The sequence below is a fragment of the Peromyscus eremicus genome, chromosome 3 (assembly GCF_949786415.1).
Source record: "Peromyscus eremicus chromosome 3, PerEre_H2_v1, whole genome shotgun sequence".
In the NCBI taxonomy this organism is placed as follows: domain Eukaryota; kingdom Metazoa; phylum Chordata; class Mammalia; order Rodentia; family Cricetidae; genus Peromyscus; species Peromyscus eremicus.
The window spans coordinates 116,447,988-116,475,134 of NC_081418.1; the positions used below are offsets into that span (position 1 = coordinate 116,447,988).

Genomic DNA, 27,147 nt, shown 5'->3' on the forward strand with positions numbered 1-27,147 from the left:
CAATTACTCAATTAATGATTATTATTAATCTTACTTTTAATGCCCAGTTCTTTAAACACAGTGTAACTTTTCTTTGATGAACAGTGTTGAATTTCTTTCCTACCTACAATGGACTCTTGATACTGAGACAGACTTTTAAAAAGGATCTTCAAATTAAAGTATGCCTTCACCTGATATTTGCACTTGTCAGCAGGGCATGAACATGACCAAGCAGGATCAGGGATATTGTTTGTTCATTAAGTGGAGAGAAGCACAAAATGTATTTTGAGGCATATTGATAGATGACTGCCACCATTTCAACCATGGTGTGGAATCTGAAATAAATTAATGGCGAATTGAATGAGTTTCAGGGGCCTCATCACATGGAGCCTTAAACAAAGAGAAAACACACACACACACACACACACACACACACACACACACACACATACACATACATGAGCGAGCAAGAGACAGAGAGAGAGAGACAGAGAGAGAGAGAGAGAGATACCTAATGAAAGTTGTTACATTTGACATGACAAATCTAATATTCGATTATTTGATTGGATATTGATACTCATTATATGGTGTAATGTGTATTATACTGTGTATTTAAAACACATGACATTTGTGATCTTCACAATAAGACTGTGTACTGCATATAATTGTTCATTCTCATCCTGTGAATGATTCACAAAAATCCATTGCTTTTCAATATGCCAGAAAATATAGATAAATGTAGAATTTGCATTCCACTCTACATCACATAAATAACACATAACTGTATTACAATCATTTTTATTTGAATAGGATGGTGTATTTTAGAAAAAAAAACTTACATTAAAACTTTAAATATCACTATTCATGGTTCTAGTTTTGCTGTCCATTATCCATTTGAGAAGCTATAAAAACAACAACATTTTATTTAATATCATGAAAAGTTACAGAATGAAATAGAAACTTCAGAAGAATTATTTTTTTCCATAATTATTATTTTGTAGTTGGTCTCTGATTCTATATTATGTAATATCAGTGTTATCCATGAGGACCATAATATCTGAAAGAATTCACAAATTTATTTAGTAGCTATATAATCGTGCTACTTCACCAACTAGTTTATTAAAATGAAATTTTGAAAAATAAAGGATTATTATTTTTGATGGTCTTGTTGTCACAATGATTGTAAGATACTAGAATATAAAATATTCACAGAAAATTCATAATATCAATATAATTCGATCATGCTGATGAAACTAACATCTTGTTTGAACAAGTGTTTTTAGAGTCTATTTAATTTGGTACTCTTGATTGGGAATCACAAGAAATTACCCCAAATGGGTCAAAGACAAGAAGAGGATGCACTGACAAACTAAAATGTCAATGAAAATGTGGATTTAATGTTCTTTTATGAGATTTGTGGGTTTGTTACTTGCTTATTTGTATGTTGGTTTAGAAATGTGTGGACAATTTAAATACCACTCTTCTTGTTAGTCTTGATTATCTTGGATCTTTTTGCTTGTGCATTGCCGTCTAAAAGCTTAAAATTCCATCTCTTTGGGTTGAAGCTTGGAGCTAAACTTTCGTGGGAAGAGATGTCCTCTTCAGTAGTTCCCCCCAAATCAATGCTGTGTCAGGTAGGGTATCTTTCATTGGCTTGCCCTAGTTGTCACCAGCCTATATTAGGAATACCTGAACAGTGTTCTGTGTCCAAAATTTATACATATAGATGCCAATTCAATTTAGACCAAATAAAGACAGGAAAGATTTTTATGATTTAAGTTAGGAGACATTGAAAGAGGGACCTCATACTTGCTAGAAAAGTGCTTAACCACTGAGTTTCATATATATTCCTGCTTTTTTGACATTGTTTTCAGACAAGGCCTAATTAAAATTTTCAGGCTGTCCTTCAATTCAACTTGTATCCCAAGTAGGTCTTACACTCCTGATCCACCTGCTACAGCCTCCTGAGTAGCACGGACATTAGCCTTGTTACACCATATTCAATCAGGACCAAGTTACATAAAGAAAATAAAATTGTAGGCAAAAGACTAACTTTCTCTGGAGATATAGACTCTATGACTCTGATAGTTTTACCTTCAGAATTGAAAGTTATTAAATAATAACACCATCTAATCCAAGTCTGGTGGCAAACACCTTTATCCTAGAATCCTGGGAAGCACAGGCAGGCAGATCCCTGTGAGTCCAAGTAACAAGTTCCAGGCCAGCCAGTAAGACCCTGACCCTAAAACGCAAAACAACACTAACGGCAATACATAAACAGGCTATTGGGTCTTAAAACCTTTTCTATTATTGGATGTCTTGAGAGAGATTTATTTTCCCAAATACAAGTGAAATAAGAAAAATAATTGTTTAGAAAAATATCCATATCTGCTCAGACTGGTATTTTCCCACATTTCTTGCTTTTGCCTCTTAGATTGGAATAATTTTGATCCTGTAGAACAGTAAGTTCTTAAAATACATTTCCCAGTACATGGTTCTGCACAAGGGTTCTACTGCTTGCTTTTTTACGCCATTGCTGTTTAATTTTACAGACTTCCATTTCTGTGCAAATGTAACATCTATATTAGAAACACCATTCTGAGACACACTTAAGGATCCCTTGTAGTCAGTATTTCACTGAAGCCGCACATGATTATAATGTACAGAGATTCTTCTAGGAGGTCTAGTTTGAAAGGATAATTTTCTGAAAGTAGCTTTAAGACTTCTTATGAAATACACATAAGAATAGAAGAAATGGGGCAGAGTAAACAAGGTAAAAGAGTAGACTCAGTACAGAATGAAGCAACGTTCAAAATCTGCTTCAGTTAACTAAATGAGGTCTGGAAATAATTAAGTAACACACCATACTGCCCTGTAGTCACAGACACAGCAGTTGTTGTATCTATACCCAAAATATAGTGAGTGGTGTATTAAGAAATCTTTTTAAGGACATGAATGTTTCTACATTCCTCAGCTTTCTGTGCAGCTATCGTTGGCTAAAGCAGTTTGGCATCAGTTGACAAGAAAGTGCTATAACTATTGGTGACAAGATACATGAGGATCTGTGGGGCATAATACTAGAAAGAGTAGGAGTGGAGAACTTATGGACACCTGATGCTTTTCTGCTACACTGCACCTGTTGGAAAACTGCATCTGTACAATCTATCTTTTCTACCATTGGAGAACACTTACTCAATGAAAATCCAATATAGTCGCCGAGTTCTTTGTCCTTAGGAGAGTCAGGATAGTTGGAATTATTTGAGCTTGTTATGTTTGACACCACATAGGTGTCATAGGATAGTAGGACCACTGCAAATAGGAATCCATTTTTTTGAAATCATAGATATTTAGGTTGCAATGTGAGGTTACGGTAATACAAGTATTTCTGTGAAATTAAAGATAGCATCAGCAACATAGATAAATAATGCCCTACCTCTGCCTGGTAGCTATAAGGAAGGTCAATGAAATCTTATGTATACATTGTAATTAGTACAGTACCTAGTGAAGACTTTATTGCTGGTAAAGTTTAGCTATCTGGTATGAGATTGTAATGATTATGTTTCCTGCCATTTTCCAGGTATTTAAGCATTTAGTACTCTGAAAATTTGACATATACCTTCACCATAAATGTGAAGCAGTAAGATATAACTGTAGTGGTTTATAACTATGAGAAAATATTCAATATTTGATCATTTATATCTGAATGTTTTGGGCTATAAGATTCTTTTGGATAATTTTGTGTATTTTTGCCATACACCTCAGATTTTCAATTCTAAACACATAATAAAGGATGTTTAATGCATATACATCTTAAATCCTCTATTGTTAATTTGATAAACTAATTTTTATGGAAAAAATTACAGCACAGGTTATAATATATGATAAGTGTGGAAAACTCATGGAAAGGAGAAATCAGTAGATAGGGACATAAACAACATTTGTTTCACAACCACCCAAAGACAACATTACTGTGCTTACATAGACAATGTCTGTATATTTGCAATTGAATATCACATGCAGTTTGAAATGTTTCAGACATAGGGAATATCTTTCTAAATAAATACATTCATTTTCTTGCAGAACGTCATTTTCATTCATTAGGAGCTCAAGAAAACAAGTGATAAGAAAACTAGTAACCAAGGGTAATTGTTTGTGGAATATGCCAATTTACTAAAATGTCAATCTAAAGTTGTGGCAAATGGCATTTTAAAACAATAGAAACTAAAAATGGGATATTTTCTGTTGAATAAATTCAAATTATAACTGGAAACTCTATATTCATTTCGAGAAAAAAGATAACTCAAGCGTTGTTTTGGGACATGTTTTCTGATCACTGTGTGGAAGCCCACAAGTTTACCCTGTACTTGTCTTTGATGTATTTAACAGGATAATCATACTGTTTAGCTAGAAAGAATTCCTAAGGTTTTCCCAGGTTAGTGGCTGTCTTCAAAGCTTCTTGGGAACCATCACTCATTTTCTACACTAATTTGCTGCTCATACTCTACAGATCTTTATCTGTCAGCTATGCTGCTAATGATTGGATGGCTCTCCAACATCACTCTTGGTGATTTAAAGGAACCTTACATCTTCCACAAGACTGATAAATAGACTTTGCCAAAGGACTTACTAATATCATTATCAGTATAAATTTAAAATACAACTAGAGTAGAGATATCTGAGACATCTGAAAAATCTATATGGGAATGAACCATAGCTTAAAGGTAGAGAATAAGGGAAGCTTGAATAAACACACTGGAGTTTCATTTTACAAATGATGAGTGTTAGTGAATCCTTTCTTCTTGTCACTTCCTATAGCTGTGTATCCATCTGCATACAATGATGTGACCTCCTCTACTAGGGATTTGAATTCATCGATTATTGTTTGAAACTTAATTTCATATCATTTTTCTTATTTTAAATATATTCTTATTAGACTATAATATTAAATTCCTATAAGTGGAAAATCTCTATTTGTAAATATTTTCTAATAGGACACAGAGATAATGTAAATCCATTTTTATTGTATTGTTATTTTAATACTATACAAGTTACAAACTTAAGAAGATATGAACCTTGGGTTTCAAATTTATACAGGTTTGTTTCATATTACCTCAAATCTGTGACAATAAAACTCACCTATCATGAATATTTTAATTCAAAAATGCTAATTTAGCTACAGAAGAAACTATAATTTTAAAATTAGAATATCTAAATATATGTAGACTCTGCTTTAGTCTTAAATGTTGAATTCTCAAAGGAATTTTCCATAATCAACACATTTCCATTGATCAAATTGTGTTACTATCTCTGCATCCTATTTCTTTTGTTTTGATTATTATAATCTGCAAATGTATTTACTTTTACATTCTGATTATAGTATGTTTCTCTGTTAATCTAAAAACAATACAAGGGCAGAGGGCATGTGTAGTCTATCAGCAATATATTTTCTAAAGTTAGCACAAGCCTTGTACATGGCAGGTGACTAAGCAGATCTTAAACAGATAGCTGAATGAATGAATGGTGAATGACTGTGTGATCTGAAAACTAATCACACTGTAATAGATTAAACTGTCTTACTTGAGAGTGACTTTCCAGGTTTCTCTTGTTTTATCCTGCTGTATAATGACAACCATCATCTATTCTAATGAAGTGTAACTGTTTAGTCCAGTCCCTGATATTAGTTGGAGGAGGTTGGATGGAAGCCCGATGCCAGGGAAAGTCAAGTACAGCAAATCCCAAGCTATCCTTGAAATCCCCAAGTTTCAACAAGAGGATGAAGGCTTCTATGAGTGCATCGCAGGTAACCTTCGAGGAAGAAACCTTGCAAAGGGTCAACTTGTTTTTTATGGTAAGTAAATAGAATTGCAAAATGTGTGATTTTTTTTTTTACTGTGCTTCAGAACAAATAGGGGAAATCATTAACATATTGTATACATATATCATGGGAAACATTGGAAAGACACATTTCCAGTTGGATGATTTGTTTAATGATTAGCAGGTAGGGATAACTGTCCTTAAAATACAACTTTTTGTATTAGTATCTAGTGGATAAAGTACTTGTGACACAAATATTAGGACCTGAATTCAAATCTCCATCAACCACATAAAAAATCCATACATTGGATTATATACTTGTAATTCCCTGTCTGGGAAGATTAAACCATAGTCTTTCTGAGGAGAGTTTACCAGTTTAGCCAATCAATGAGCTCCAACTTCAGAGAGAATTGCTATGTCAAAAATAAGGTAGAGCAGGATTGATAAGGATATCCCCTCAACATCCATCTCTGCACTCCAGAAGTGTATTATGAACATGCACAAGCATACACATCTGCACACATGCATACAGCACACACAGGGAGACACACAATGGCATAAATTCCAGCACAGTCTATACATGACATTGTTTACTATAGTTGACTGAAGAATGTCAGCAATTTCATGTTAACAGCATTAAAGTTTATAATACAAGGTATTCACGACTAAAATACATTTCCCATAGAATATTCAGAAGTAGCCTATGGCAATCATCATTAACATTCTGAATAGGATTTACAAACAAAAAGGAAAAGTGAATAGAAAAATACACTGAATGGCGGAATGCAATGAATTTCTTCTAATTTTTCAGTAGATAGCTGCTCATATGAATATGACAGAAAACTCAGTTCATTTCCTCATGATACACCTTTGCCATAGTTTCTAGAATATCATTTGAGCTAAAGATACTTATGATACAATAAATTTATATATTATCCAAATATTGTCTTATGTCTTGTTTCATCCAGACCAAAATAACATTTTTGAATTGTTTTCTTTTTATTATTTTATTTGTATGGGTTTTTTCTTCTGTGCACCACATTCACACCTGTAGCCTAGGATACCAAAAGAAGGTGTCTGATTTCCCACTGTCATATAGGTGTTAGAACTCAAGCAAGGACCTTCTAGAAGAGTAGCCAGTACTCTTAACTGCTGAGTCATCTCTCCAGCATGACTAAACCTATAAAATAAATGAAGGAATTATCAAACTGTTTGGTATTTCTAAGATATAGAACTCCTAGAAACTGTATTGTTCATAACAAAAACATTTTTTACATATCCTGATACCATCACTGATAAAGTTATTAAAAATAATGTTTGGATAATCTGAAAAGTTTTATATAATTATCCCTTAGCAGTAATACCTGAATATCTTGTGAGGAGAATCTATGTGCCTTTGGATATATTACTTTCCATTTCATTTAGAATTTCTTATTTTAACCTGAAGTGAAAGTTGTTTCTTATAAATAGAATATAATTTCCTTTATATTATTGTTCTACAATTTTATTGATGCTTGCCAAGAAAAGTAATTTGATTTTTCAGTAGTAGTTGATTCTTCAAGGATATTTTTGTCAGTCAGTATCTTTGGCAATGAATTAGTAAAGGAACAACTGATAGTTTTACCACACTAAAAGTAATAAAGGTTTTGGCTCAGTTTTGATAAAAATATTTCATGTTTTTTAGATGATAGAAAAAGCTACAGCTAAGTGATGGATCAGAATACAATTATAGACTGAATTAACAATAAACTATTTTATTTTATACTCTATGTATCTTTCAAGACCTGGAATTTTAAAAATGTTAACTCATAATTTCTAGAATAATCTTAGGCCTAAATAATTTTCAGTGATGTTACAGTTTGGACATTTCAGATTAGTTTAGCAAGATCTCACAGATATTGATATTAAAATTCAAGGTCAAAACTGTGAATAATCATGTAAACTTGGACTCTTCTAACTCTACCATAGTTTTTAACACAATGATCCAAGTCCATCTCACTAGGCAGCTTTTCAGTGGTTACTAACATTCCTTTTGGAAGAAAAATAAACAACTAATGAATTAGATAATAATTATGCATCATAGCCACATATTAATTTATGTAACACAAAATGAAGAAAAATCATCTTATGCCAGAGCTGAATAATATTTGAAAATCAAGAAGAGGTTTCCATTTTATTATATTGATAAGTTTAAGTTACAACTCAAGAATAGTGTCATTGTATATCCTTCTATATTTTGCATTTTAACCTCTGAAATTAGCCTTAATGTATTTTATGATAATTACAGAGAATATAGTGCATATAAAAGAGTTAGTTGGAGTTATAGTAGGGGAGAAATAACTAAAACTCAAGCTTGTATGATAAACTCAATTTTTTTTTACCTTATTTCTTACATAGAAAAAACATTTAAGACACCTTTCTCATTAAAATGCTGGGGATCCAATGAATATGCACATTAAATAAATGAATATGTTTTAATGTTGTGATTATTACATTAAGCAATATGTATGTATGTACGTATGCAAGCATGTGCTATGTATGTATGTGTGCTGTATATTGAGGCTTGAGAAAAAGTTTATATTTAAGAGAATGTATGGCTGTTGCAGAGGACCTGGTTTTAATTTCTAGAACCTATATCAGGTAGGTCACAAGAGTCAGTCTGCAACTCCAGCTCCAAGTGGATCTGACACCTCTGGCTGCTGCAGGACATGCACATTCCCCCACACAGACAGACAGACAGACAAACAGACACACACACACACACACACACACACACACACACACACACACATCATCGTCATCATCATCATCATCATCTAAATATACATATAATATATTTTTATGTATAATTTAACATGATAGTGATAAATCTTTCAAACTTAGATCTTAAACTTTACAAGCTCTGAAGTCATACACAAAAATGCAATTTTTCTTGGGTCAAACATGTATTTTCACATAAATATTTACAAACTGTTTTAGCACGGAGAAAGAAGGTTCAGTTTTTGTCAGTGCACTGGGTTCTCATAAACCTTGCTGTGGTTTGTTTCTCAAGGCTTCAGGAGATATGTTCTAAAATTGGAAATAGATCTGGCTTTCACAGGAGATAATCATAGGTTGAGCCTCATCACCCAGGGATACCATGACTCCTTCTATTTGGTGACCAGCTTCCTACAGAGCCTTAATGAAGGCATGTATCACAGTAGAGAAGCCTGGAATCAGCCACACGGGTTTTGTGGTATATAACATTTCAACTCCACATGGCCCCATTTCTTCCAATATTTGCTGTAGTGAGTGCTGCACAACATCTTACAAGGCTAGGCTGAAAGAGTCTGGTATCAGGTGCATGCTAAGTACCTTATTTTATGGTCCCACTTTTTTATTTCATTTTATTTTGCTTCTTCAACAGCCTACTCAGTACTACTGCATCCATAGACAGGGCGTGCAGCAGTTCATCCTTAGATGACTGTAGGCAGGAACCAAGGAATACTTGTCTCCTTGCCTCTCTTGCTTTCTTTAGGTGGATTGCTCATGAAGATACATTAGAAGTGTGTTTAAAATTAAGTAGCCCTTGTTGTTGGCTCAGTCAATAACTCCTTTTTCATTGACTTTATTTCTGTGCAAATTGAAGAACCTTATCCTCAGACTTCTCCATTGTAGTAACACTCACCAAAAAGGCAGCATTTTCCTCTGTTCAATGATTATAATTTGGCTGCTGAATTTTTAAAGTATCTTGAAAGAGTTAGTTGACATCTTTGCAAACATCTAGAGGCATCAGACCCTGCAAAAGCCCAAGTTACAGGCAGTTGTGAGCTCATGGTGTGGGTTCTGGGGATCTAAAGCAAATTAAATGCAAACGTGTCACACATCTACTTAGACTTGTCCACAGATTCCAAGGAAAGGCAGAAACTCCCCATTCCACAAGAATACAAGGACAACACTAAAGGAGTCAAGAGATCAGCAACTGTGCGCAGGTTTCAAGTACCCGTAACATAAAGAATATTCATATTAATACATTTAATTTACACCCCAGCTTTCTTCTTGAATGACAGTAAGACTAACAACTCCTTCCTTTTACATTTGATACACCAGTTGCTTTTTGCTTACTACTGTGCAGTGCTTTCTTAGATTAGACTATGAAGTTTGTAAAACTCCATGTGTGGATTTCAAGTTAAATATCTCACTCTACTACAAACTCCCAAAGTCTGCATTCCTCCTCAAGAGCCCGAAGGATATTGGATAATGTTATAAAAAAAAATGGAGGCTCCCATTTATGTTTTGTCAAGGTATTGGGCTGGATTATTTCTGGTTTACATACATTTACTGTTTTGTTAGCCTTAAATATATATATAGAAAATTTGCCCTCAAAGTGTTTAGATTGAGTCTTTACATCTCAGTTGACTTATGTGCTGTGATTTAGCATGGCAATATTCTTCAGCTGTCTTCTGAATTTTGACCTTTACTCAGAATTTACAAGTTGCTGCACAGGTGCAGCAAAATGACAGACAGCAACCTTTAGCTCGAGCCAAATACGGGGTGATAATTGTGACGGTTGCCCCACCAGACTCTGGCAGTTGTCCCCCCCGTTCTGTCCTCCCCTCAATACCTCACATATTAGAATGGCAGTTCACCTGGATCCAGTTAATTCCCTGATCACTAAGAACGTGAAACATACTGTATTACCTTGATTGAATTGCCAACAAGATATTATTAATCTGCTTTTTTTTTTTAAAAAAAAACAGCCCCTCCAGAATGGGAACAGAAAATCCAAAATACATACCTTTCAATCTATGACACCTTGTTTTGGGAATGCAAAGCTAGTGGAAAGCCAAATCCTTGGTACACATGGCTAAAGAATGGTGAACGCCTCAACCCGGAGGTAAGGAAGTATGTGTTAGAAATTCCTTCCCTTACAAGTACATTTGGGTCAAATAATAGTCATTCTCAGTAGTAGCTCATGTCTTTGGAGAATTCAGTGTACTCTAGGGAAGGAAACATTACATTTATGTAATTCTTACACAAACTCAAAGGAAGAAAAAAGAGTTGGGATTGAAAACTTGGACACATTCATACTAACAGTTATGAATCCACATTCAGATGTCATTAGCACATGTTCAGGTAGCAGTAACTGGATTCAGGGGAAAATTTAAGAAAAAAAAGAAAAAAAGAAGAAAAGAAAGAGAAAAAAGAAAGAAGAGAACATGAAGTTGGGAGGGGATTTTTGTTGACGGATATGGGGGAGGTGCAGTGTGGAATTATGGGGGCATAATCAAAGACTTTATAGAATTATGAATTATCAAGGATAAATAAAATATTCTAAACAGAAACAAATTAAAATGACTACATCATCAGCAAAGCTAACACTTGATGCGCTCTCCTGTGGGTCAGGTCTCATACTCTGTTTTTTTTTTTTTTTTTCTGTTCATTGCTTTATCCTCAAGATAATGTAGGAGAGATAGATAGTGATCATTCCTTTAGATATATGAAGAAATATATTTTAGAGAGGCTGAAACACTTGTCCAACATTGTACAACAGCTACTAAAGTTAAAATTGACTTTCAGAACAGTCCCTGTGGGTACCATCCAGATGAGGAACACAGGGAAGGGAAACTATTTTCCAAAGTTACAGAGCAGTGAGTAAATGATATAGTGTACTGAATTTTATCTCATAGAAGGACTCAGAATCTGAGTTGATACCCACTCTCCTGCTTCTACGAAATATGATGACTGTCCCTGCTCCCATAAAAAAGATCTGAGTTTTTGTACACATTTTAAATATAAACATATTTTCTCCTAGAATGTCTATCCCCTGAGAGAACTTTTCCCCTATCATTTTTTCCAAATAATCATGTTAATATTGCATTTTATTTTGCACACGTAGCCATAGTCAGAGTCATAAAGAATATGTTATTTGGAAGGAAAAACAATGTTTGGTGTGTCTTTGGTTCAGTGTAATGTTCTTCCAGGATGCCTTTGGAATGCTTCCTCTTTTTCTTTGTTTCCTCTAACCTACTTACATTATCCTTAGAGAACAGTAGCAGATTCATTGAAATGTTTAGTTTAGGTTAGATTTTTATTATTAACTACTTTACTTTCTGCACACAAAATTGTATTTCATTACCCTAAACGACTCCTTGTAGCAGATGTTTGATACTGACTCAGGTGGTCTTTAGAGGAGGTTACAGAAAGAAAGGCTGTGGCTTCTCTAACTTAGAACTCAGACAACACATTGTAAAGTCATCACATTCCAGGATCGTGGAACTTTCTAAATTATTTTGAATCTCATAGAACAGGCAGTTCCATGTATTCTATTCAGAGGATGCCAGTTTTCAAAGAAATGATATAGCACAGATTATTCCAGCCACCCCCCAAATTATTCCACAAAAAATTATACTTCACACATTTTTTTTTAATTTTAGAAAGCCACTCAGGACCTTGCAGGGAAAGTTGTCAGTGACAGGCACAAATGTTCATTAATATATTTTGTTCATGAGAATGCTTACATTAACAATGAAACACCTTTTATATTAATGCAAAGCATCTTTTGATGGCTATTCCTTTATTAGGAGAGAATTCAGATTGAAAATGGGACTCTTATCATCACCATGCTGAATGTGTCGGATTCCGGGATCTACCAATGTGCTGCAGAAAATAAATATCAGACAATTTATGCAAATGCAGAATTGAGAGTGTTAGGTGAGCTATTCATTTATAACCAAGAAATTTGAAATGAAACCTTTACATGCTATTATTTATACATCATCTGACCTGATTTTTTCCTGTGAACTAGAAATTACATTCCCTAGAAACAATGAGAAACATCTCAATTAGCTTTTTATAACATAAAAAGTTTTAATTATTTTTCTAGTTTAGCAGTGCATTAAGATCCCATCATTAGTTGTGTGCCAAATTCAGAAGGGTTTTAATCAACTAACTAGATTCTAGCGGGTGGTCTTGAATACAAAATAATGGGATCCAATAGGAATATTTTCAGCTACAAATATGAGCATGAGAATTATTTTCAAGCACACCGGCATAAGAAAAGCAAGTGACAATTTATAGAGACTTAAGACATGGTGACCTGCTTTATCTCCATTAAGGTGTGCACTGGCTGTCAAGTATGACACTGCAGCTGGGCTGTTATACTGAGAACCTTTTCCTGCAGATGTGTAGATGTGTGGGTTCAAGATGGCTGGTGGAGCTGCAGACGTCAAGTTCATATTCAGGGCAGAAGTAAAGGGAGAAGACAGATCCTCTCATATCTGTCCCGTATTTAAAAAAGAACAATTCCTTAAGCTTCCCTTCATTTACTTAAATAGAATTTTTGTCATATTGTCATGCACATACTGAAGTAAGTGCAGAATAAGGAAAACAGTCCTTAGGGTGGAAAGTATTAAGGTTGGAACAGTGTGAGATTGAAATCACATGAAATTGAAGCAATGGTGTCTGCTGCAATAAATAAGTGTGATGTATTTTTACCCAGGAGTTGATTAGTGATAGGAAGAATGGTGGAAACAGGAAGAATGAAGTAAGAGATCAAATATTATAGGCTTTTGGATGCCAGGCAACTTGTTCATTCTTTAATCAGTACTATTTCACTGAACATTTATTATATCCCAGGCTCCGAGAATAAAAATACTCAAGTGAGAGTGGCCTTCACTGAACTTACAATTTAACTGAGAAAATAGCCACATTTAAAAGTTGGCTATCCGTATGGTCAAGAACTGAACTGTTGGTGTCCAAATACAAGGCAAGTCAAATAGAAACTTAATTGAGAACACTCTTTTCAATCTGGGACACAAAGGCAAGTTGCACGGGCCAGATGAAGGCAAAGAAGCAATTCCTAACAAAGCCAAGAAGTCAGATAGCCTGACATATCTGAAAACTTCAGTTCATTTGGACTTTAGAAATTGAGATTAGATACACAGATCCAACTTGTAGGAACATGGAAGACTTGGGTGCTTCCCAAGCCTCCTGCTTGTTCTTTTTTCAGTGAACTATTATTTATCCAACTGGGTAGACTGAGACTAACAAATGTGAGGTTTTAAAATTGCACTTAGCTGATCTACCTCTGTTGAAGACAGATTATATTTCCCCACCTTAAATGTTCTAGAAGAAATTGGACCTAGTGATAAAATACCTGTGATTTGCCTCAGTGGCGTAAACCATGTACAAACATATGTATATACGTGTTTTTATCCATGCGTATGTATATGTTGTGTGATTGTGTATGTGTGTGTGTGTGTGTGTGTGTGTATGTGTGTGTGTGTGTGTGTGTGTGTGTGTGTGTGTGTGTGTATGTGTGTGTGTGTGTCTGTGTATGCTTAAATTGGCCTTAAGACGACTTGAGTATATTACCTTTAATTTTGAATACAAATGTTAAATTTTATACGGTATATTGGTTTAATCTTAAGTTACTGCATGTTAATTGAGTGATTTAATGATTCAATTTTTAATTTTGTTTTCTAGCCTCAGCTCCAGATTTCTCAAAAAAACCCATTAAAAAAATTTCAGTTGTTCAAGTAGGTGGTGACATTTCTATTGAATGCAAACCAAATGCTTTCCCTAAAGCATCGATTTCTTGGAAAAGAGGAACAGAGAACCTAAGGCAAAGTAAAAGGTAAAACATCCTTACTTTATAAGTCCATTTTTGTGTCTAATAATGTACCATTCCCCAAACCCTGCTTTTTCTTCTCTGATGAATCCTCAGTGGAGTACCCCGAGATGCCAACAATTTCACATCCTATATAAACATAAGTAGCTATAAAGCCAAAGCCTGTTTGTGTAATTTGGCTGCAATATTTTCATTGCACACATTTATAATGGAGTTATATTTTTAAAATCCTTTAAGACCTGCTTCTATATTCAGTTTGAGGGCTTTCCTGACCCAGCCTGCTGAGAAATCAGTGAGAACATTATACAAAGGCAAGAGACACTCCTATGCACACACCTGGTGATATGGTTTTTAAATAGTCACACAGGTGTTCACCCCATGACTAAATGAATTCACCACATGAAAAAAAATGTGGAGAGTTTTCCTGTCAAGAAGCCAGAGAGGTTTCCTTCCAGAATGGATGCAGGTGAGAAATCTGAAGTCATCACTTGAATGTTTTCTAGGACAGTGCAGCAGAACAGAAAGAATACTTACTTTTTTTTTCAAACATATAACACATTTTATTACATTCATTGCTCTATAGATCCTTGTGTATAGAAAGGATGGTCAGACTGAAATTGGCAGCTCTATTTGAATAACCTCTCTGTGTTAAGAGTGGGCCATTGTGCAGATATGAGTTCACAGAGCTTTTTTAACATCATATGTAGCAGTGACCCTCATCTGGCAAGACAGGGCACATGAAAGAAAGAAGTAAAATGTAATGAAAATGAATGAAACACAGCCAAGGGGATGAATGACTGAGAAATAATACAAGGCTTATTTGGGGCAGGTGCTTCAGAGGAGGTCTCTGTAACTCAGAGCCTGCTGTGTGCTTTCAAAATCAGATACAGGACAGGAAGGTGTAGGTGAATTTGAAGTTTCCTTTGTTTTCCACAGTTGGATATTGGTTGGGGTTAGCAGTAAGCAGTCAATTAAAGAATGTCAGGTGACAGGTAAACATCTTTACTGAATGGCCTTTACTTGGGGTCCACATGGCAGGGAAGGCAAAAATCAGAACGAGAACACTAGTCTGGAAAGATTACTGTAGTTAAGGGAATTGTTACTCAGCTAAAATGGAGGAGCCTTTACCAAATAGCTGGGCCTAGCCTAAGTATGGCAATGGATACTTTTGGAGAAAAGGACCCAAAAGACTGGTGTGTGAGCTGTCACTTCACGTTAACCCTCACAACTTGATTTCAGACAAGTCTTGCTTCCTGCAAAGGTAGATTCACTGTGTAACATACCCAATATTGCAGGAAAAACTAGAAATATGCATTTTGGCAAAGGACCTCTGAAGCTAGAGAAAAAAAACCTCCATGGGCTAGATGTGAGGACCCTGATTTGATGTTAGCAGTCCTAGTATTGCCCTTATAGCCAGGGAAGAGAATAAAAAGGAAACAACAACAAAAATCAGATTGGCATTGGTACTGATGGCCTCCTGCCTCTATCTGCTGTCCTGTAGACATCTCCAAATATCTGATGGAGTGTTTGAGAGGAAGCATCCTAGTGTCTTTGTCCATTCCTTAGTCTTGCCTTTATAAAAAGTTTTCATGTCCCTGATTTAAAGACTTCCTATAATAGAAACCCACTTAAATTTTGAATGAATGAGTCAGAATAGATGGATGAGCAGGGTATTGAAGTCTTTGAGAGAGGCTTTACTTAGGGAAATGCCTCAAGACAAACGGACAGGTGTGTCAGCATAAGGGAATAGGAAGGTGAAGGGAACCTGCTGCCAGAGCCCAGACTGGTCCCTTCTGGGAGGTTACTACAGGTATTCTCTGCTGAACATCATACAGTTGCTTTCCATGTATTTTATCTTTCATCCCTAAAATTGAATCAAACTTTAAACATGCTGATGTGGAAGAATATTCCAGATATCACATGCCATCATACTTGGATCTAGAAGGTATGTATACTCTAGTACACTGATCAACTCTGCTGTGTTGGATGAAGTGGTTCTGAAGTGTGAACCAAAGAGCAGGAGGAGATGCCAGTGACCTTTCATGACCTTAAAATGCTCAAACACAAGGTGTGTGAGGAGGAGAAGGAAGAGCAGCTGGGAAACTGTGAGAAAGTTGGGGGAGGGGATTGAGGTGAAAGAAAATCCAGAAAGCATAAGGAATATTATATTTTCAGACATTTGTTTTTGTTTTTATTTCACTTGCCCCAGATAGAATTAGTGTCAGCCTCAGAGCAGTTACTAATGGCCATAACATATTCAAGCTCACCTTACTGTGATGAAAGGAATGGTCTTGTGGCCTCTTAACCTAAAGAGAGTCTTCATAATAACATCTTCCTCTAGTTTGGGGATTTCATTACACATTTAACAATAGAAAGCAAACAAATTAAGTTCTGAATGTGCATTCTAAAAAACTGAAGAAATAATTGAGCCCTAGCAGGATGTAGCAATTACAGGCATCTGTGTCTACCTGATATGGTGAGTATGAAACAGTAATTTGTAAAGGGCATGGGGCTAGCTACATGAGACATCATAACTCTGCAGGCTTTCTGCCCTGTTTCCTCATCTATTGCCTTCTGTCCTCACTGGTTTCATTAAGTGTGTGACTTCAAGCTGCTTACTGGAAAATATAGCATCTATGCTTGTAGCAGTATTTTTTTTTGTTGGGACCACTAGCCAGCAAATTATGACATGGAGACTTATTATTAATTATGAAAGCTGGGCCATAAGGTTAGGCTTGTCCAACTAGCTCTTTTTTTTTTTTTTTTTTTTTTTTTTTTTTTTGGTTTTTCGAGACAGGGTTTCTCTGTGTAGCTGTAGCTTTGCGCCTTTCCTGGAACTCACTTGGTAGTCCAGGCTGGCCTCGAACTCACAGAGATCCGCCTGGCTCTGCCTCCCGAGTGCTGGGATTAAAGGCGTGCGCCACCACCGCCCGGCTGTCCAACTAGCTCTTATAACTTAAATAAACGTGCTTTTATTATTTTACTATCTTCCACATTGCTTAACTACCTCTGCTCTGTACCGTGTCTCTTAGGGGTCTGGATTGTAATGCATAGATTCCTCCTCCTCTTCCTCTCTTTCCTCAGAAATTCCGCCTATCCTTTCCTGTCTCACTATTGGTCATTCAGCTCTTTATTATACCAGTCACAGCAATGCATCTTCAAACAGTATACAAATATATCACAACATTTCCCCCTTTTTTTTCTAAATAAAAAGGAAAGGTTTTAACTCTAACATAGTAAAACTATATACAATAAGAGCAATTATCAAGTAAAAATTACACTCACTATACTCAGTCCAATTGTATTTGGCAAATTTGGAGAAAGTACTATACTATCTAGCTTATCTTAGTGAGTCCAAACTTTTATACCAAAACCACTTTTTATCATAACTTGTATTACCATCCTGAAACTATCTTTTTAGATCTTAAAATACCTTTTTAGATAAACAACTTAAGATTTTGTTTATCAATTTTATAAACTTTATATCTCTTATGTAAGTTTTTTTTTCTGACTTTGGTAACAAGGAAAACTGCAACCATAACTATCTAGTTTTCATCCCCATCAAAAACCCCATTAAATAGAATAATATAATAGTACCTGATTATACACGAAGTTCAGAGCAAACAACTTCCAAAACTATAGAAATGACAGATACCTGGCTGCCTGGACAGTCACCAATGTTCCTCTGCAAAGTTGGTGCATCCATCTTTGGCCTACAGGCCTAGAATACCTGACAGACTTTTATATGAAGCAGGAATTTTGAAAAATTGCTTATCTTGTCTTGGCAAAGTTTGTCAGTCCCTTCTTTTGTGTCTTGCTCCTCCAATTTCCAACAATCAAGGCAAGGGTACTTTCTTCCTCAGATGGCTGGTTTAGCCACATTGAAAGCAAACTCCATATGGAGGTTTTTTGATGCCCATCATCCCTTTTTGAAGTAACTTGGTGCTGCCAAGACCAGACATGTTTCACTCTCATGAGAAGTCTTATGCTATTAAAACATCTTAAATGCCATATTCTGTAGGTCTTTGAAGTGTTTCAAGACGATCTGTCTATCTCAAATATTTCTCTTTGACCTTAAAAACATACCTACATGACTACAAGTTTGATTATTATAGATGACTAACTACTAACATACATTTCTTAATTTCAGTAAACAGTTTGTAATAATAGTCTTTAAGGACTAGAACTTTACATCACATTTTAAATGAGCTGCATAGGTACAATACTTTAAACAAAAGTAGAAACATATATACACTATTTGTAACAAACATAATTTTATATCAATATAAAAAGATCATACCAGTGTAAAATATTTGAGACTAATAGTTGTTTTTAGTTTAAACACAGATTCAATAATCTACCATTTTGTCCTATCAATTTTATATCACCCTCCTCCAGTTTCTTTTCAGAAAGAGATCCTTGAATCCAATCTCTTTTGTTTAGTTTATTTTTTTCTGACCATGACCAGTAGCAACATGAAACTAATCCTTACTAAACAATGACACACATCCACTGAATGGCCAAAAACCACCCATCTCACATTAAGAATGTGAGCATCATGTTTTCTAGATTGCTTCCTGTTGTCTGGGGGCAGTGACATTTTTAAAAGATCCTGAAAAAACGGGGATAGAGTCCTGGGAGAGGTGGCTGTATTATTTTTTGTTTAGTCCCTTGTGTGATAAGAAACTGTAGAGCTTGTCAGAAATCCTGGCTTGAGCAGTCTGTGAGGCTGGGCCATCTCAACTAGCAGCTTTGAAGTTGTTCTGGATATAGAATTTTGAGAAAACTACAACAGAGGCATTCTGAGAGGCTGGATCCCCTGTGCTTCTTGTTTTCATGGGTGTCTGGTCCTTTTGTCCGGAAAACACATAAACTTTTAAAGGTAATATACATATCTGCATTAACATAAGTATCAAATGTACAGTGTGTACAAGTCAGCTAAACATGATTTTCTGTTTTATGTTTGATCATGTAAAAGGCATCTGTCAACTTTTTAAGTCAATTTTGGTTGTAAAACCAAACTGTAATATGTATCTCCATCCATGGGATATATGGAGAGTAGCCGTCACCTGATCATTTCTCCATTGCTCTGTGGAACTTTCAGGTTTAACTCCAATATCTGACTCCTGAGATTTTATTAATAATAGAATAATTTAGATAATTACTACATATGATGTCATTTATATTGGCTTTAATGACTTTCTTGTAGTCTGGTCATAAGGACTTCCAAATAATTTGAAGGTTAAAAAAATGCAAAATACAATATTATAGAAAGAACAAAAGGAAAGTGTAGAATAAGGGAATGGAAAGAAAGAAGGTGGTAAAGGAAATAAATTGGAAGGTAAGGAAACATTAGGATTACTGTTATCAAGCATATCTTAGAAGTTGAGTTGACTACCCTAAAATGTTTTGCTTTGAGTATACATTTGAGACATTTCTCTACCACAGGCCTCCTTATGTAAAATGAATTGAAAGGATAACACAATTTAAAATAACAGATTCTGATGCTGTCTTTAACCTATCAGTTATAAGATATATTCTTTCTTTTAAACTAGTAGCCTGACCATGAGATGGGTACTGAATAATTTTCCATAATCAGAACTTACCTTTTTCAACTACTGTTGTTAGACACAGGCCAAATCCTAATAAAGTAATTGTATTTAACTTGAAAATGGCTACCATAATGGAAGACAATTTCAAGAAAGGAAAGTATTAAAGTGATAAACATTGACACAAATTATTGTTATTTCTTGAGACATGGTTTCTCTGTATAGCCTTGGCCATCCTGGAACTGAACTGTCCTTGAACTCACAAAGATCCATCTGCCTGTGTCTCATGAGTGCTGGGATTAAAGGCATGCACCACACCAGTGGCTCACAAATTAGTTATTATTAAATCTAGAACAAAAAAATTAAGATTATTGGAGTCACTACGTCTCTGTATCTGTATGTGTGCATGTGTGCATGTGTGTGTGTATGTGTGTGTGTGTGTGTGTGTGTATGTGTGTATGTGTGTATGTGTGTGTGTAGTTTTTTTTTTTTTTTTTTTTTTTTTTTTTCGAGACAGGGTTTCTCTGTGTAGCTTTGCGCCTTTCCTGGAACTCGCTTTGGAGACCAGGCTGGCCTCGACCTCACAGAGATCCGCCTGCCTCTGCCTCCCGAGTGCTGGGATTAAAGGCGTGCACCACCACCGCCCGGCGTGTGTGTAGTTTTTCCAGGCAATTATAATCAAGTTTTCTAAGAGCCAGCAACAGAATTTTGGACATAAAGGATGGTCACAAATTATTTTTAAATTAGATTTAAATAGCCAAGGATAATTGTGTAAGAAGACAGACAGTTGAATAGTCTGATTTAAAGGGGAATGACAGATAATTGAGCCCATTTTTCAAATTGTTAAGGCCACATCCAGAACTTAAACAAGTCACACAGAGTCTCTGTGCATGTTCTTAATGTCATGCCAAGGTCATCATTTCATTTTAATATATATATTAATATACATATTAATATATATATTAATACACACACACGTTAGACTTCTCATACCTCTGGTAGTAAATGACTCCCTTGTATGCATGGAAAGAATGAAAGAGAAATGTAGAAAACTAGTTGAAATTTTCAGTGATTCTAAATAGAAGCTTTTCAGTTTGACTTTGGGAGTGTCTCTATGGGAAAACAGACCCTTTTAGTTTCTGGTATAAAACTTCTATATGGCACTGTCTTCTTTGAAATTTCATTATCACTAACTCCTACTGCCAATAAAGTATAACTACCTGAAGGTGGTTGAGAGAGATTTAAAGAAGCCTATTCAAAGTCATCAAAGTGTATTGCCTAGTTATAAAAATTGGTGGCGATATACGTGTTTGGACAAATTTTTCCTCTTTCATGAATCAGGAGTTTCCATCACAGACCCAGTAGGTGATGAAATTTACTTAGGGAGCCAAGTTCTGTCCTTCTGTATCAAGGCTGTTTCCTTTCTGCTACAAAAGAAGAATTTTCTGAACCTTCCTTTGTTTGAAGTCGTGTTGACAAGTGCTTTAATATATTGAAACATTAACTCAATTCAAACAACAGTTGTTTTATGGCTAGCATGTTTCTTATTAGCTTATGCACCATCATCAAAGTCTGCTAATTTAAGACTTCTGTCTCAGCTGTAATAGTCCATGAACATGGAAAATCCTGAAGGCAGAAAATTTCCCTTCCTCGGAACATGGGTTATTGTCATTAAAGAGTCTAACTGTGCTTGATGTTTTGTGGGGAATGAATGGTTACACCATGTCTGTCTCATTCTCTTTAGTGATACCAATGATTTAATAACAATGTATAAATTTGACAGAAAAGAAAGCATGCATTGAAAAGAGTCCAGCATCAAACATCAAATAGCATGGGTTCTGGTCACTCTCTTTGAGGAGTATTACAGCTCTGAGTAAAACCACCAGGCTACTGTTTCTTCTTTTTGGTCACTATAGTAATTAAATGTTGACTATTGCTTATTACATCCACATAATGACTGCTTGTCTGGAAATTATGGTCAAAATCAACAGAAAAGAGTACTTGGCTAGTTGAAATAGTAAGTTCTTGGTTGACTGCATAATCATATATGTCTTAATGACTTACTCAGGTGGAGAATTGACTAAGCTAAAGACAATTGTGTCTATGAATTATCAAACAACTCAGCTGATCTGTTTGGTGGGAATTCAGGGAGTTTAAGGAGAACTCTGAAACTAGTGGGGAAGCCATCAAGACTTTGACTCTCATACTTTCATTCAACATGTCAGTTTGAACACTCAACACAAGCTAGAACATAACATATTCAGTATATATTTTATATCCTTCAATCAGTGCAAATTAAACTTTATTTTTTAGAGGTTGTACATTATGTCAGCTACTTCTCTTTTGTAGTGAGAAAACACTATGGCCCAAAGCAACGTAGGGAATAGTTTATTTCGGCTTATATATCCAGAGGGAAAGTCAAAATGACGGGCAAGGCATGGCAGCAGGGTCAGGGGCACAAAGCTGAGTAATCGTATCTTCCATCACAAACAGGAAGCAGAGAGAGGGACCTGGAAATCAGGCAAGACTATGTAGTTTTAAAGGCTGCCTACAGTGCTATACTTCCTGTCTATCGCAGGTGTCCACCACCTAAAGTTCAATAACCTACCTCTGAACAGCATCATCAACTAGGAACCAAGTGTTCAAAGAGCTGAGCTTATAGGGTATATTTGTCATTCACACTGCTACATGCAGCCAAACTAAGACTTCAAATATTAATAAACCCATAATCTGCTCATTTGTTCATTCTTTATAAATTTTATAAATATTCATTGAACACCCTTCTACTACTATACTGTACTGTACTCTGGGGCTAAAGTGTTAAACTAGGTAACTGCAAGTATATAACACTCTCTTCACCTTTCTTAAGAAATAGTTTTTCCTTAAAGTTATTTAGAGTCAAAAACTTTGGTTCAGGCCTCAATTTTACTTCTCATTTATTTGATAGCTTGTAGCAAGTCCTTTAGTTTTTTTTTTTTTTTTTGGTTCTCAGTTGAACCATTTCAGAGAAAATAGTGCTTCTTTCTCACAGAGGGGTGTCTGAGATACAAATGGCACAGCCTATGTAGAAGGACACGAAGTCTCCATGTGTTCTAACATGTCTGTATGTACTTCCAGAAGTCATTTTGACCTCTGGATGCATTCTTACATCAATCAGACAGAACAGCAACCAAAACTTCACCTTGGGAGGTCAAGGTAAATGCTGATGAAGCTCTTGTCTTCAAGGCATTCTCAGGCAACTGAAGGAATTAATCCCACATCTTCTGAATTTGATTAATCACTTCTTTTCCTTACAGATCTACTTAGCCAGTGACCTGACAGAAATCAAAAGCCCTAAATGCATCTCCTTTATTCCTAGTAAGTGCTGGCTACCTATTCAGAGACTGTGTTGTGAATTTAATAGGAAATGTTAGCTTACTGAGCAGACAGTAAAACAGTGTGCCCTGCTAGGCAACATTAAACATTGTGAATCACTGATCCTTAGTGGTAGTGGACCTAGGAGCTCCAAACTACAGAAACAAAGAGGAACAGAGCATTAAATTTATCCTATCATTGGAAAAACCACAATGGAATCCATAAGTAATTCAGTGAATTTCTACCTCATTTCCAAAAACATATAAATAAAATAAAATGTACATGTAGCCAGGAAAATATTCAATGATTGTAAAAATACTCATTTAAGGAAACTCTTACTTGAGAAGCAATGTATCTGGTGTCTTATATATCTCAAAACAACATTTTTCCATGTAGTGATATATATAACTGAAGATCAGTGTTCTCACAGAGTACACGTTTACACTGGTGTCATTTTACCTCAAGTAATTTCAAACATTCCATAAAAAGAAACTTAAGCACTTGCAGTCATGTTCCCTAGAAAGGAGAAATTCTATCCCATGGAAGTTGGTCTCAGAATGATATCAATTTTCACAGGCTCAAAACAAGAAAGCATCAGTTCTTCTGACACAATTTCTGTCTCTTTCACTTACTTATTTAAACTCTATGTTTATGAACAAACCTCATTGAGTCACAGATTCTCTGTGCATTGCCTTTCCTGATGTACCACTGTAGGCAGAAGTTTCTGTCCTGCCAGCAACTGCCAAATATCCAGCAGCTGCTTCCTAAATAATTGACTTGGAGGCTTAATATTACTTATGAATGCTCAGCTGGTAGCTCAGGCTTATTACTAACTCATTCTTATACTTAAAATAACCCCTAATTCTTATCTATGTTTAGCCACATGGCTTGGTACCTTTTCTCAGTGAGGCGTTCTCATCTTGCTTCCTCTATGTCCAGCTAGCAACTCCTGTCTCCACCCTTCTCCTTCTCATCATCCTTTGTTTGGTCACCTCGCCTAACTTTCTGCCCAGCTACTGACCTGTCAGCTTTTTATTAATCAATGAGAGTAATACATATTCATAGTATAGAAAATGATTGTTTCACAGCATGTCATGCTTAAGCACTGTATATATTTGGATGCACTGCAAATGGAAGTCACTGTAGTGACAAGTAAGCCCATCAAATGTGGAATCATGCAGTTACTCAAAGTGATTGCTATTCAGTATATTTGTGTTGAGGCACCAAATTTGAAGTGGATCTACTCTACTGATGTTTTCTTGCCACTACACCACCAAGACTTCCCTTCTGCACAGAGCATTGAATTGTGGGAAGGGATGAAGTAAAGGATGGAAAGATACCAGAAAAGATCACAGAATGGGGAAGTTGCAGAAAGGGAGGAAAAGAGAAAGGGGACCTGGGAAGACATTATCTGTGACTCCCATTCTTTGCTCCTGAGCAAATCAGTTGCTTTTCCTGTTCTCCAAAGAGAAAAGTTATCTGTGAGAAGAAATGTCTGAAATCCTATAATCCTATAACATGGTTTATCACACACACACACACACACACACACACACACCACACACACACACACCACGGGGAGAGAGAGAGAGAGAGAGAGAGAGAGAGAGAGAGAGAGAGAGAGAGAGAGAGAGAGAGACGGACAGACAGACAGATGGAGACAGAGACGTGGGAAGGAAAGAGGGAGGTGCCTTAGTTTGCTTTTATTTTTCTCCTGAGTAAACTACGTGGAAAAAGCAGTTATTCATTAAAAGTCAAGGTCCCATTTATACACCATTGCATTTTGTCCCTAGAACCTTTGAGTGACTCTCTTCACTTGTGGGGCATCAGCCAGAAATGATCTGGATGCATCTATGTAAGAGAGTCCAATTTTTGACTCTCCCTGTTAAAATATGCTTCTCTATATTTTACAGTAACTAACTTCTGAGTTATTATGATACATTTTTTCTTTGCCTAGTCTCCCAAGCACTACCTTAATAATAAAACAATCCTTCCATACACATTTTTTCCTTGTTGCTTTAATCATCCTCCAGCAAGTGCAAAAAAACCAGCTTCTATGCATCTTCTTGCTTCTTGCAGAGCCTCCTAATAGAAGAAGCAAATAAAGCTAATTTTATTTTGTATCACCAACTACTTATTGTAATAGTGTTTAGTCCATCAGGTAGCATGAGTATCAACTAGGCAAATGAACCATATGTTCCCATGTTTAAGGCAGAGTGGCAGGCTGCATAATGCCAGGCTTATTACAGCCTCCCTCCTGTGATGCCTGTTAGTAATAAAATTGTAAATTGTTCATACTCAACTCCTGAGAGCCTTGTTAAGGTGAGCCTTTCCCAGGGAATACATGTCGAAGATTTCAAGAGCCATCCGACACTCTTGCCCCTGTCACAGGATAATGTAATAAGCTAAAATCCTTTGTGAGCACTTGTCCATCTTGCTCTCCGTTTTCACTTCTGTCACCTAATCCTAATTCCTTTATTTCTATGGACTCCACCAATCTTTGTCTCATACCTTTTCATAGAATGCATGCAGAACCACCTGCCTGGCATTGTCTGATAGCAGCTTTCATTCATAAAACATATAAAGCCTAGGGCTGGATTGCTGTCTTCCTGGGTAAATTCCTTCCTGCACAAGTCAGAGGGCATCAGTTTTCATGCTCAGCATCAACCTACAATGCTAAGGGTGTCAGTGTGTATCTGTAACCCCATATTGGGCATGGGGAGTAGAGATAGGTGAATCTCAATAGTGCTGGCTAGTCAGTTTAGCAAGAACAGAGAGCTCCAGGTTCAGTAATAGGACATCTCTAAAAATCTACGGTAGAAAACAATAAAGACACAACTAGTAGACCTCTGTCCACTAAACATGCATGCACCCATGTGTGTACCCACACACGTATGTGCTAATATGCTTATAAAACTATGCATACAAACATGCACATATATATTCACATACTCACACACAGGGTGAGAGGTGGAGAGAGGGAGAGAGGGAGGGAAGTAGAGGGAGGGAGGGAGAGAGAGAGAGAGAGAGAGAGAGAGAGAGAGAGAGAGAGAGAGAGAGAGAGAGAGAAGAGAAGAGAGAAGAGAGGAGAGAGATGGAAAGCATCCCTTTAAGCACAGTCTGCATACTGGGTTTCTATGATTTCTTATTACTACCTTACCTTAGATTATTATGGTCCTGCATCTTTATTTGAAATGTTTTTCCCTTGTTTCTACACCAAAGGCAAATGTGAAAAAGTAAGTTCTACCATCTATATGGTGGTATAAGCATACAAGTATAAGTACATAGCATCTTCCAAATCCTTGTACTGAATCCTGCAGTAGCCACATGTGCCGGCTTCATCGTGGAGAGTCTGTGAACTCAAAGGCCATATCAGAAAGTTTTGAGTTTGATCATGCATGGTAAGAACTTTGGGAAAAATTCAGATCCTAGAGCTGCACCCAAGAATTTGATTCTGTAGCTGTGGAACAGGACAGAGGAACCTGGAATTTGATAGCTTAAATTTAAGAAACTCCAGGATAAGCTGAGTCCAGCTTGATACATGCACATCTTCTGGTAAAATGCAGACTTTTTCTGTTACCTCCTTTCTCCCTTAGGGGACATACTGAAAGTTCAACTCTTCTTCCTTCAGTGTTGCAAAGACACAAGTCCTCTGTTGCCTTGCTTTTTGAAAATATGAATCTAATTGGCCTTAGAATGATGTCAACTTACTATTAGCACTCATTTCTAAGTGACATTTATATCTCCAAAATTCACATAAATATTCAGCAGCTGTAATTTTACAGACAGAAAAGGTCAATTATTTGTGTAATTTATACAAATGACCTTTTGTTCTTGGCT

General features: G+C 36.0%; 1 protein-coding gene across 1 annotated transcript in view; it reads left to right on the plus strand.

Moving 5' to 3' along the window:
- Cntn6 (contactin 6) overlaps positions 1-27,147 on the plus strand; it is a 177,631-nt gene that overhangs the window by 97,363 nt on the left and 53,121 nt on the right. The window contains exons 5-8 of the mRNA XM_059256812.1: positions 5,643-5,827; positions 10,533-10,669; positions 12,357-12,486; positions 14,260-14,410. Of these exons, the coding sequence (XP_059112795.1) occupies positions 5,643-5,827; positions 10,533-10,669; positions 12,357-12,486; positions 14,260-14,410 (603 nt within the window). The remainder of the gene's footprint in view (positions 1-5,642; positions 5,828-10,532; positions 10,670-12,356; positions 12,487-14,259; positions 14,411-27,147) is intronic.